General features: G+C 36.8%; 1 protein-coding gene across 1 annotated transcript; it reads left to right on the forward strand.

The window, feature by feature from the left end:
• Positions 1-547: 547 nt before the first annotated feature.
• On the forward strand, positions 548-12,360 carry LOC110464278 (rRNA 2'-O-methyltransferase fibrillarin-like). Its single transcript, XM_021519409.1, has 9 exons — positions 548-653; positions 2,647-2,886; positions 3,443-3,499; positions 4,079-4,173; positions 5,105-5,275; positions 5,944-6,076; positions 6,571-6,683; positions 8,508-8,653; positions 10,931-12,360. Exons 1-9 carry the CDS (start codon positions 641-643, stop codon positions 10,947-10,949), a joined length of 987 nt encoding a protein of 328 aa, XP_021375084.1. The 5' UTR covers positions 548-640; the 3' UTR covers positions 10,950-12,360.
• The last annotated feature ends 761 nt before the right edge of the window (positions 12,361-13,121 follow it).

Raw genomic sequence — 13,121 nt, forward strand, 5'->3', positions numbered from 1 at the left:
ACTTGCGTACAAGCGGTGCGTTAAATTATTACGTGGGTGTTAGCAGTCTTGCCCTCAATTAACTTTCATTGGACAAGCTCCCAGCCCTCGATAAAGACGGTTAATCGCACCTGTGAAGGGATAAGTATTTACGTATTTGTTCGCGGAATATTCAGGGTGTCTTGTTGGGATGGTTACCCTGATTTCAATAAATACAGGATCTCACATTAACACTTGATTACCATAATTCTAAAAACGACAAATAGATACTGTTTCAGACTGTAATTAAATATATTTTGGCGAATTGTAAAGATTTTACATGGAATCGTTCCCCTCTTCATGTCTCTATGTATGGCTCTGATCATTAGAGGGAGGTAACTCTAAAACAACGACGTATTCCATACGTACAAGGCAAACAGTTTCAACAGTATTTATGAATATTTTATCTATTTGAAACAGACGATTTTTTTTATAAGATGCATATATAGCAAGAACCAATAAATCATAAATTCTCACTTGTAAATATTTCCACGCAAGATTATGAAGAGTGGTCTCCCCGTTAGTAGCCGGAAGTTTTCTCGAGAAGAATTGTGGGAAAAGTGAATTAAAGAAACACGTGTTTGCGAACCATTTCACACAGCGTGACAACAATTTTAAGAAAATGGGACGACCTGGTAAGTAATCTAAAACTGCCTGAATATTTGAAAATATGCAATAGTCTCGTTTGTTTGTTTCACCAGTAGAAGAAGTATGTGTTATAATGGTATTCGGCCTGTATATGATTTTGTGTAACACTGAGCTGTAGAGTTCAAGCCATGCCCATGCAGTCTGGATGCGATCGGTATAGTGTCGAGGCTAGGCTGTCTGGAAACGCGTGTTCATGTCACCTATAACATCTTAGTCTTCGCGCAAAATAGTGCATTATACCCGCTTCTGAAGTAATTTAGATGCTGCTGTATTGTGATGATGGCAATATTTTGGTTACCGACTTATCGATGATCTATCTGCACATGGCAATTGATCAGGTTGGGCACAACGGCGCACATGGGTAATAATCCTGCATTCGGGTAACAGTTACCCATTTCAGTAATAATTCTATTACATTTTATTACTGAAATGGGTAATAAAGTGAAATAAAAACACACAAAGTTATTTTACACATTATGAACAAAAAAGGGCGTCATTCTTTCAACATCAAATAAATACAATGAGGTACAATATTGTGTAGAAAAATCTGTGAATTCAGTTCTCTAAATTTTATGTGAAAATGACAAATTGTATCACCTCCATTGCTCATAGTGTGTTGTAGAGTAGCTATAAAAAGCACACATAAAACATCATGCTCACCTTTCGCATTTGCACTGGATAGTCCAATTGACTATACACTGAAGTCGATGGAGAACAAAGTCAGCGATATGGTTTGTCCTTTTCACAAATAGTTAGACATCAGAATTGATATTTTTTTGTGCACTAATGTACTTCATTGTGTTATTTATGTGGTTAAGTTGACAGAATGACGCCCTTTTTTGCTCCAAGTGTTTAAAAGAACTTTGTTTTTATTTCACGTTATTCCCCATTTCAGTAATAAAATTGTTACTCAAATGGGTAACTGTTACCCAAATGCAGGATTATTACCCATATGCGCCGTTGTGCCCAACCTGTTGATGACTAATTATCTATTATATTTGCGTGCAGCAGTTGTTGTGTTGATTGTTGTCGATATCATCCAGATAGTGTGTTATCGTCAAATGCCTTTGAAAATAGCAAGTAATAATGTATTAAGGCAAAATGCCGGAGGGCAGATTGGATTTAGGCCAAAACAACCCGTAAAACGAACAGGAACAACCCGGGTTCCTAAGACACTGACATATGGCACAGGCAGCAGGCGCTCGTGTACAAATGTGTGTACATTGGCATTTTAATTCAAGGTGTTAAAAAAATATGAAATACGAGTGCTTGTGTGCAATCCAAAATCCATGATCAGGTCCACTCACTCCGCCGATTGAGCCATATTCTATAAAGCTGTATTAAGTTATATTTTCTCAGATTTCAATTTTCATTAAATTAAAACAAAGTCGCATGAAACAATAAGATTTATGGTAATGTTGACTACAAAGCATACAGTTAGATGTTTATTTTCATTTTTCATAAATGTTAAATTTTGATTTTTTTTACATCATTATTTTTTAAAAAGAATAATAATATTTAATGTCTTTTGTTATCTACCAAATGATAATCTTCTTTTAAAAGCGACTTTTTTTTCGTTTCTCTTAAAAAAGAAAATGACATGAAAATAGCTCAATCGGCAGAGTGTACTGGACCTGATAATGTACACACAATACAAGTGTGTGTTTATTGGTGATTTCAGATTTTATCCAATGCGTTAGAAATACCAGATACAAGCACCTTTGCATAAAATTGTGTATAAATACGGATTTTCTATTTTACAAGATTAAAGCGCTTGTGCACACGACAACAGAATTGTTGCAGACTTATTTAGTAACTTGTTTGTAGCTGATATATTTGATCATTGATTGGTCAGATTAAATGACAATCACACACCTGCTAAGACTCTTGCTATTATAATCCTTTTGAAAATACAGTGCAAATTACGACTCAATTGAAATAACATAACCAGAAAAAATAATCATAACATTCTATTTTTAGGATTTTCTCCGGCTGGCCGAAGCTTTGGAGGAGGAGGCAGAGGAGGAGGGGGAAGAGGAGGATTTGGTGACAGAGGAGGCAGAGGGGGAAGAGGAGGATTTGGTGACAGAGGAGGCCGAGGGGGGAGAGGAGGATTTGGTGACAGAGGAGGCCGAGGGGGAAGAGGAGGTTTTGGGGGAAGAGGAGGGGGTAGAGGATTTGGTGACCGTGGAGGACGAGGAGGTAGAGGGGCGAGAGGAGGTGAGGATTGTATTGATATACATAAGCATAAAAGAAACCTGGCAATTAAGATATAAATATTCTTGGTTTGGCATTGACTGAACCACCTCTTCGAAATTTTGGTCAGTAGGTAGGAAAGAAATATCTATTTCCTTTTTTACCCTACTTGATTAACTTCTTCAATATAAAACATTATTAACAAAGTATAAAAGTTAAATTTCAACTTGAATTTCAATTGTTATACTTTCTTGTAGACATTTGCTTCCCCAGATTTGTCTTCAAATTTATTAATTGTTTATTGTTTATAATGAAATAATGTTTAATGTCAGATTCATGATTTGTGTGTTAAGATGAATATTCACAAATTGAATTAAAAAATAAATAAAAATATATCGGTACCAGTATACATGATCTGACACATGCAATTTCCTTATGTGATAGAGGAATAGCGCTGACTGTTATCATTGACATGTTTCTCATAAATTTAAAGTGGAGAAAAATATGAGCCTTTTTCTGAATATGCAAGGCATGCAGTCACTTTATAGTATCTAATTGTATGGATAATAATTTTGAACAGGTAGAGGTGGAATGCGAGGTGGCAGGACTGTTGTTGTAGAGCCCCACAGACATCAAGGTAATAACTGTTATCTATAGTGTAGATCAACTGAAGCAACACTTAGTCTGTCCCTTTTTCTACAATCATGCAAAAAAGAATGGCTCAAATTTAAAGTGGCCACCTGCAGTTTTACCACTAATTGTGGGTAATACTGTTTGTTTATTACAATTTTTGTGTCTGATTAATTTGTCTGCATTTTAAATGAAAACTGGTTGTGAAAAACTTTGTATATTTTAACCAAGTATCCCTTTCCGTATCAAATAATTCAGATTCTTGATGTCCTTGCTGTTGATATATATAGCTTAGCATCAAAGTGAAATTAAATTTGACTTCAAAGTATAATGTTAAATATTGTTTTTTGGTAATGAGATTCATTATGTTATGAGTGCAAACTTATTATTGAAAACTTATTTTGGCAAGCTTTCGAAAACGTTTGCTACAGTTTTATAGAGTCAAGAGACTGGTGGTCATTTCCTCTTTTTATTTGACAGGAAATACTTGCAAAAGAAGTTTTCATTTACTGTTAGTGTTCAAAACAAACTTAATATGAGTTTTCAATTGTCTAGATATATTCATTACCTGTTTACATGTTGACAGGTGTTTTTATTGCCCGTGGAAAGGAGGATGCCTTGGTAACACTAAACATGGTCCCTGGGGAGGCCGTCTACGGAGAAAAGAGGATAAGTACAGAGGTAAGCACATGTTAAAATCTTTTAAGAAGAGAGGTGTGAGTTTTAATTAGGTCTGTCCAGCATGTCTTACACCAAAGGGCTGAGAGTTCTAAATAGGTCTGTCCAGCATGACACACACCATAGGGGTGAGAGTTTTAATTAGGTCTGTCCAGCATGACACACACCAGAGGGTTGAGAGTTTTAATTAGGTCTGTCCAGCATGACATACACCAGAGCGGGGAGAGTTAAATTGGTTAGAGTTCTATTTAGCAGCAATAGCATAGAAAGATGAAATCAATGTGATAGAAAACATTTCTATTCATGTAATCTAACCTTTTTAAAAAGTGGGGTCTGAAACATGCTTATACACCGGAACATGCAGGCACCTGTTTTCATATTTATTACCTTAGCTGATATGACGACGTTTTACCCCAAGATGGGAGATGAAGTTTCACAATTTCATAAATGACATTTTGTGACTTTGTTTATGATGATCATATTTTACTGGAAATAAGTTTGAGATAGTTTTGTCATGGTATTGTTAGGTAACATAACTCTGGTAGAAAAACCTGCTATATTTGCAAATTTCTGTTGTCATGTGATATCATAAAGGAGTTATCACAGCACTCTTGCCAACTTTTTGAAATTTCCATGTGCTAGATTATGCTTTCTGAGAATCAAAAGCATAGATAGAATGTGTATATACCTCCAGGTAAAAGAAATCATTTAAATGGCATCTTTTGAGATGTTCTTTTCAATGAAATCATCAAATCTTAGAAACTAGGAAAAGTTAAGCAAATTTACTTGATGAAAAAGTTCGATTTTAGGGTCCGAAAATCGGGAGCCTCCCTCCAAAATAGGGAGGGTTGGCAAGTTTGTCACAGTTGTGGGTTTATTTCATGGAGTAATAGCGAGACCTTCACCTCTGATATACATATTATACTGTTCGTAGATTGGCGAGACCAAAACTGAGTACAGGACCTGGAACCCCTTTAGGTCCAAGTTGGCTGCTGCCATATTGGGCGGAGTGGACCAGATACACATGAAGCCCGGCAGCAAGGTGCTTTACCTCGGGGCCGCGTCTGGGACAACAGTCAGCCATGTGTCCGACATCGTAGGACCGGTGAGTCTCTGTCATCTGAAAATCTTTGTCTTCAAATATTGTATTGATTAATGTATGTCTTCAAATATTGTATTGATTAATGTATGTCTTCAAATATTGTATTGATTAATGTATATGTTCAAATATTGTATTGATTAATGTATGTGTTCAAATATTGTATTGATTAATGTATATGTTCAAATATTGTATTGATTAATGTATGTGTTCAAATATTGTATTGATTAATGTATATGTTCAAATATTGTATTGTTTAATCTATATGTTCAAATATTGTATTGATTAATGTATATATTAATTGTATTGATTTTATAAATTGTATATATATCTATGTACTGGAAAGCGCCTAAAGTCATTCTCAATTAAGTTTTGAAAGAGTGAGGAGATATTTGTTCTACAGTATTTCTGAGAAATGAAAATACTTGAAATAGAATAGTTTAGGGTAGCTAAACAAATGATATATTTTTGGTTATTCCATAAAACCTATACCAGTTGATTACAGACATCAACTTAAAAAAACCCCTGTCATTTAAGGGAAAATACAGAAAAATGGGGCGGGAGGTGAGTTGAGAAATGAAACAGTTGTTAAACAGTGGTTAATGGAGGCTAGATTAGCCTCTAATTTTCATCAATAACAACTTCCTGATTTCCTTGTGGTTGGTGTTTTTCAGGAGGGCTTAGTGTATGCTGTGGAATTCTCACACAGAAGTGGACGGGATCTCATCAATGTAGCCAAGAAAAGGACAAACATTATCCCTATCATCGAGGATGCTAGACATCCACACAAGTACAGAATGCTTATGGGTAAGCTAGCTGTAAATAGGCTTATTATTAGGGTTGCCGCAATACGTTCAAGAGTGTATCACAATACATATTGCAATACACAGTATTGTGATGGGTATCTCGATATATTGTCATAGGAAAAAGGTGCTGAATTTAAAAGGAAATTGTTCTCAGAATGTTTATAAATCCTTATCATATATAATGTGGATCACACAGATTTAAGAATCTTTTCAAACCAACCATCAATTACAAGATTTAACCGATTCCCTCCACTAGTAATAGCCGCGTTTATGGTGATTGGCATATCTGTTAGGATATTCAGTCATCTCCAAAAGTTAAAACACCACTGCAAGCAGAAACATACAAATCAACTTTTGAAAATTTGTACAATACAGCAATATTTAATCTGTGTTGTGAAAAAATACAATATGCTTGTGTATTGCAATATACCAATTTTCAGATATATTGTGACAGCCCTAATTATTATAACTTCAATGTTTCATTGAAATTTACAGGAATGGTAGATGTAATATTTGCTGATGTTGCCCAGCCAGACCAAGCCAGAATTGTGGCCATCAATGCACACAACTTCCTCAAGGACAAAGGTCACATTGTCATCTCCATCAAGGTAAGTGTGATAACACCTATACAAAGGTCACATTGTCATCTCCATCTAGGTAAGTGTGGTAACACCTAGACAAAGGTCACATTGTCATCTACATCAAGGTAAGTGTGATAACACCTAGACAAAGGTTACATTGTCATCTCCATCAAGGTAAGTGTGGTAACACATAGACAAAGGTCACATTGTCATCTCCATCAAAGTAAGTGTGATAACACCTTGACAAAGGTCACATTGTCATCTCCATCAAGGTAAGTGTGTTAACACCTAGACAAAGGTCACATTGTCATCTCCATCCAGGTAAGTGTGATAACACCTAGACAAAGGTCACATTGTCCTCTCCATCAAGGTAAGTGTGATAACACCTAGATAAAGGTCACATTGTCATCTCCATCAAGGTAAGTGTGGTAACACATAGACAAAGGTCACATTGTCATCTCCATCAATGTAAGTGTGATAACACCTAGACAAAGGTCACATTGTCCTCTCCATCAAGGTAAGTGTGATAACACCTAGATAAAGGTCACATTGTCATCTCCATCAAGGTAAGTGTGGTAACACATAGACAAAGGTCACATTGTCATCTCCATCAATGTAAGTGTGATAACACCTAGACAAAGGTCACATTGTCCTCTCCATCAAGGTAAGTGTGATAACACCTAGATAAAGGTCACATTGTCATCTCCATCAAGGTAAGTGTGATAACCCCTAGACAAAGGTCACATTGTCATCTCCATCAAAGTAAGTGTGATAACACCTTGACAAAGGTCACATTGTCATCTCCATCAAGGCAAGTGTGATAACACCTAGACAAAGGTCACATTGTCCTCTCCATCAAGGTAAGTGTGATAACACCTAGATAAAGGTCACATTGTCATCTCCATCAAGGTAAGCGTGGTAACACCTACTCGTTACTATGTAAACAGAATAACTGGGGATCTCACATTACTGTTATTGTCATATACATGTACTTATTGTGCAAACACAGAACTATATTATTCTTGTCTCTAATTCTACCCCAGCCAGACCAAGCCAGAATTGTGGCCATCAATGCACACAACTTCCTCAAGGACAAAGGTCACATTGTCATCTCCATCAAGGAAAGAGTGATAACACCTAGACAAAGGTCACATTGTCAGCTCCATCAAGGTAAGTGTGATAACACCTAGACAAACGTCACATTGTCATCTCCATCAAGGTAAGTGTGTTAACACCTAGACAAAGGTCACATTGTCATCTACATCAAGGTAAGTGTGATAACACCTAGACAAACGTCACATTGTCATCTCCATCAAGGTAAGTGTGGTAACACCTAGACAAAGGGCACATTGTCATCTCCATCAAGGTAAGTGTGGTAACACATAGACAAAGGTCACATTGTCATCTCCATCAAGGTAAGTGTGGTAACACCTACTCGTTACTATGTAAACACAATAACTGGAGATCTCACATTACTGTTATTGTCATATACATGTACTTATTGTGCAAACACAGAACTATATTATTCTTGTCTCTAATTCTACATGGACTGTTATTGATTGTTTTAATATCCCCACTTACTGGGGGGGGGGTATATAGTAATGTCCGTCCGTCCATAGTAAAACTTGCATACAAGATATTTAATGAACCCCTTAACACATTCAATTCACATTTACACCATGGTATAATATAGTATCAAGTTCTACACTCGATTATATTTTGATGGTCATCGGTCAAGGTTGAAAGGTCAATGGTCAGTCAACAATCACTCTAAACCACTTTTGAAGTTAAATGTGTGTGTACAAGATATCTCACAGACCCAGTACAGAGTATTGACTGTTCATATTCCAGGCAAACTGTATAGACTCCACAGCAGAGCCAGAGGCAGTGTTTGCTGACGAGGTGAATAAACTGAAGGCGGAGAAGATTAAACCTACAGAACAGCTGACACTGGAGCCGTACGAGAGGGACCACGCTGTCGTAGTGGGCATGTACAGGTACGTCACAAAGACGCGACAGGCTAGTGTGGGTAACAGGGATAATGCTGGAGGGAGCCAAACGTGACAGGCTAATGTGGGTAACAGGGATAATGCTGGAGGGAGACAAACGTGACAGGCTAATGTGGGTAACAGGGATAATCGTGGAGGGAGCCAAACGTGACAGGCTAATGTTGGTAACAGGGATAATCCTGGAGGGAGCCAGACGTGACAGGCTAATGTGGGTAACAGGGATAATCGTGGAGGGAGCCAAACGTGACAGGCTAATGTGGGTAACAGGGATAATCCTGGAGGGAGCCAAACGTGACGGGCTAGTGTGTGTAACAGGGATAATCCTGGAGGGAGCCAAACATGAAGGGCTAATGTGGGTAACAGGGATAATCCTGGAGGGAGCCAAACGTGGCGGGCTAGTGTGTGTAACAGGGATAATCCTGGAGGAAGCCAAACATGAAGGGCTAATGTGGGTAACAGGGATAATCCTGGAGGGACCCAAACGCGACAGGCTAATGTGGGTAACAGGGATAATCCTAGAGGGAGCCATTGGGCCATTGACCCCTTAGAACTGAAATTGACCCCTCCATGTTCCAATTTGATTACAATTTTACACGAACAGCCCCACTTAATTTTGATATTGACCAAAAATTTTGATATTGACCAGTATTGATATGGATGAGTCCACTGCTCTCAAATTCCATGATTTCCCTGGAGTTATATAAAATCTGGTTTGTCTGAGTGTACAAATTGATGAGTATTTTCATGTATCGAGAAGGTCTTGAATGTAGCTTATTTACCCTCAAATCAAAATGTATGGTTATTGTTTGTAGATTTCTGAAATATTTGAATCATTTCCTATAGATGAATTCCATATAATAAACATTTCCATGCATTTTACAGAATCAGTTGTTTGAAATTTGGGTGTTTGGAAGCGAACAAAAAAACTAAAAATCAGTAAAATTAGCAGAAACTCAGTGGTTCAGAACAGGCCTTATCTAATACAGATCCTACTCTTTAACAATGTTAGTTGTAAATGCAGAGTATCAAAATGGTCAATATATATGAACGTTATACAAAGGGAATTAACTCTATGCTAGAAAAAATATTGTTTTGTCACAAATAGGAAAATACTCCAAAGTAAGGAAAATCAGCTCACATGTAGAACTCGTCTTCATTAGATTATGATGCGTAGGGCTATCCTACACCTTAATGTTTTGATGAGGTTTCCTAATTTTTGAGAAGTTGCCTTGTTTTTTCACACTTAAAGCATTGGATATCCTATATATATATCCTATACATATATCCTAATACCCATACATTAGGAACAATGTGCAGGTCGCAAGCTTTGTGTGAACATTAATCACACTAAAAAGTCATCAACAGAATGTTTAATGACTTCTTAAAATAGATACTGCTGCTACTGTAACACCATGTTCCGGGGAGCTTTTCAGTGGTGGTAACTACATTTCTGTGTAAATTGGCATTTCGGACATTTTTTAAAGTTGAGGAAGAAGTGTCTGATATCATGTTGATAAGTAAAGTTTGTTCAACTGATATAAGCAATTTAAAAAAGAAATGGGAAAGTTCTACACTTTAATATCAGACTTATTATAACCACAACCACATATTTATATGTTTTAACCCTTTCACCCCTAAGTAACTTTAGTAGACTCTCCCATGTATTGATATGGATGAGTCTATTATGGTATACAGTGGTGAAAGAGTTAGTATTAAAACAAATTGCCATTTGAGAGCATTTTGAAAGTAATCAATTCAAGCTACATCACTTGCTTGAGATCTCTAACTAAATCTAATGAGATAAATATAATAACCAACCGCCACTTTTTGGGGAACCGATACGTCTATAAGTAATTAGAGTTGGATGAAAATAATAACAAACAATCACTCGTTGGGAAACATGCGCTTGCATATTTATTAAGTCAATACAAGGAGAAATGAGAGCCAAGTCCGCTAGTGGATATTCAGTGAAGTTCTGTGTACCCCATTGACTGGATTCCTAAATAGAAGTCACTTGTCTTGCTATAAGAGTACTCAAAATTCAAAAGAGGAGTCTTGGCAAAGTAAATACAGGTTACATGTTTCGGCCCACTAGGTTGGCTGAATACCAGGACCTGATGATGGTCAACGTAGTGGGCCGAAGCATGTTAACTGGATTTAATTTGCAGATACTCCCCGTTTGATGTTGTTGGATCATATTTCTTCTTTTGAATTTTAAGTGAATGCAGGTGAACCATATTGTATTATGTCCTGTTTACATTTCAGACCTCCTCCAAAGAAGTGAAGGGATGACTGGTGTGAAAGGACTGTGTAAATACTGGACAGAATACTGGTGTAAGAATGTAGTGTTTTTGGTGACAAGGACATTAGTGTGTGAGAGGGAAATCTGAGGGTGATTGTGATGAGAATCAAGGAATATTGCTGGAACGTTCCTGTCTTACCTGTGAAAGGCTGAAGAAAGCACCAGAGCTACTGTGTTCATGTCTTTTAGAGTACGAATCTGAGCTCCATCGGTAATGCTGTGGAATACAAGACTTATTCAACGGTGGAATACAAGACTTATTCAACGGAGCTTTCCCAAATAGACGGTTTCCACATCTTGGCTGTCCTAGCCTTTGAGTACAACTGAGCTCCTTCAAGCCATTGACGTGCAAAGTGTCGCTCATGTTACTGTTGTTTACTTCTACGACGTATCCTGTAACAGAGCTGTACACCGTTAATGTTGCTAATTTTCAGAGTTGAAAAATTTACCAATGATGTGTCGCTCATGTTAACAAAGATCGTTATTTTCCATAGTTGAAAAATTTACCTGTATTGTACTGGGTAATGATGATTACATCAATATTTGAAAGTCAAATATACCCTGAAGCTCTTATTATCGCTGTTACTATGTAATCACATATTTTTTTTAACCCAGTAACATAATTAAGGGGGCATTAACTTTTTTTTCTTCGATCAGTTGGTCTGTAGTCTGTTCGTCAGGCCATCTGTGTGACATCTTGTTAAAACATTGCATTTAAGTTCATTTTTATAAATAAAAAAAGGTGTGGGGGGGGGGGGGTACTTATATTTAACGGTTACTGGTTATTCATCGTGAATTCAATTTTGGTATATTGAATGGAAGAGGATTGGTATGTAATTTGCCAGTGAAAAGGTCACACTGCATTTGGACAGATTTGTGGTTGTTGATACAACAAAAAGTAGCTGAGGTCAACAAGATATCTAATAAGGATATTTGATCATGTAAAGCATATAATGTTATGTAATGTATACATATATGTGCATTTCCTCTGCTTCACCATTTAAGAAGCTTCAATCCATATATAATACTGATAATGTGTTGTACATTTAGGCCATACATATGGCTATGGTCATGTTCATTGGTTGATAAATGCAGTTAATCTGAAGACAAATTGCGTGAACTTGTGTAGAATATTTCAGATATTGTTGATCTAACTGTACAATGTTCTTTAAATAACTGAATTATGATCAAAATTAAGTCCAAAATACTGCATTGATGCATTTTCATCTCAAGATTTTGGACTGGTACCTAGAAGTTGTTACCCATTACATTTTGTGCTGTTGTATGCCAAACAATGACAACTGTTGATCTACACTAAAGTTTTAATTTTGATTGAATACACGTTCTACAATAATAAATGAATATTGATTGTATACAGGTATTTGTTTTCATAGGATCACCTATACAATGTTTTAAATATTTGTCTATTAAGTTTTTGAAACAATTTCATTATGTACAGTATAACTCATTTTAAATGTCTAGAAAAGATCATGTAGGACAATAAATTTTATCACACAACATTATAGTGTCTGTTGAACTTTTACTGTCTATCATGTTTTAATAGTGTTTTTGTCTCGCTGCCACGAAGTAGCGAAAGCGAAACTAAGGTGTTGCTTTTTCGGCGCCTGCGTGAGTGTCAACATTATTTTTTTGCGTTTCAGTTAGTTTCACTGAAAGTATAAGTGCTACCCAACCAAACTTGGACAAGAGCATATGTATCTTGGGTAGTACATCTCAACCCATGCATCAAATGCTGGATGAAACCTTCCTTTTGTGGTCCAATGACTTTGTCAGCATCTCCATCAACAGCAAGTTTTTAGGTTACCTGAGACAATGTCTCAAGTGACCTATTGCGATCGCCTTTTGTCCGTCGTCCGTTGTGCGTCTGTAAACAATTTACATTTTCGACTTCTTCTCCAAAACCCCTGAACCAATTTCAAAATTTTGCAGGGACCTTCCATGGACAAAGGTCAACAAAAATAGCGGCCGGTTTAGTCCCAAGCTCCCAGGGGCCTGAGGGGCGGGGCCAAAAAGGGTCAAATTGACTAAAATTTCAAAAATCTTCTTCTCCAAAACCCCTGCACCAATTTCAATGAAATTTTGCAGGGACCTTCCATGGACAAAGGTCAACAAAAATAGTGGCCGGTTTAGTCC

This window comes from Mizuhopecten yessoensis, unplaced genomic scaffold (assembly GCF_002113885.1).
Source record: "Mizuhopecten yessoensis strain PY_sf001 unplaced genomic scaffold, ASM211388v2 scaffold10979, whole genome shotgun sequence".
NCBI classification, from domain to species: domain Eukaryota; kingdom Metazoa; phylum Mollusca; class Bivalvia; order Pectinida; family Pectinidae; genus Mizuhopecten; species Mizuhopecten yessoensis.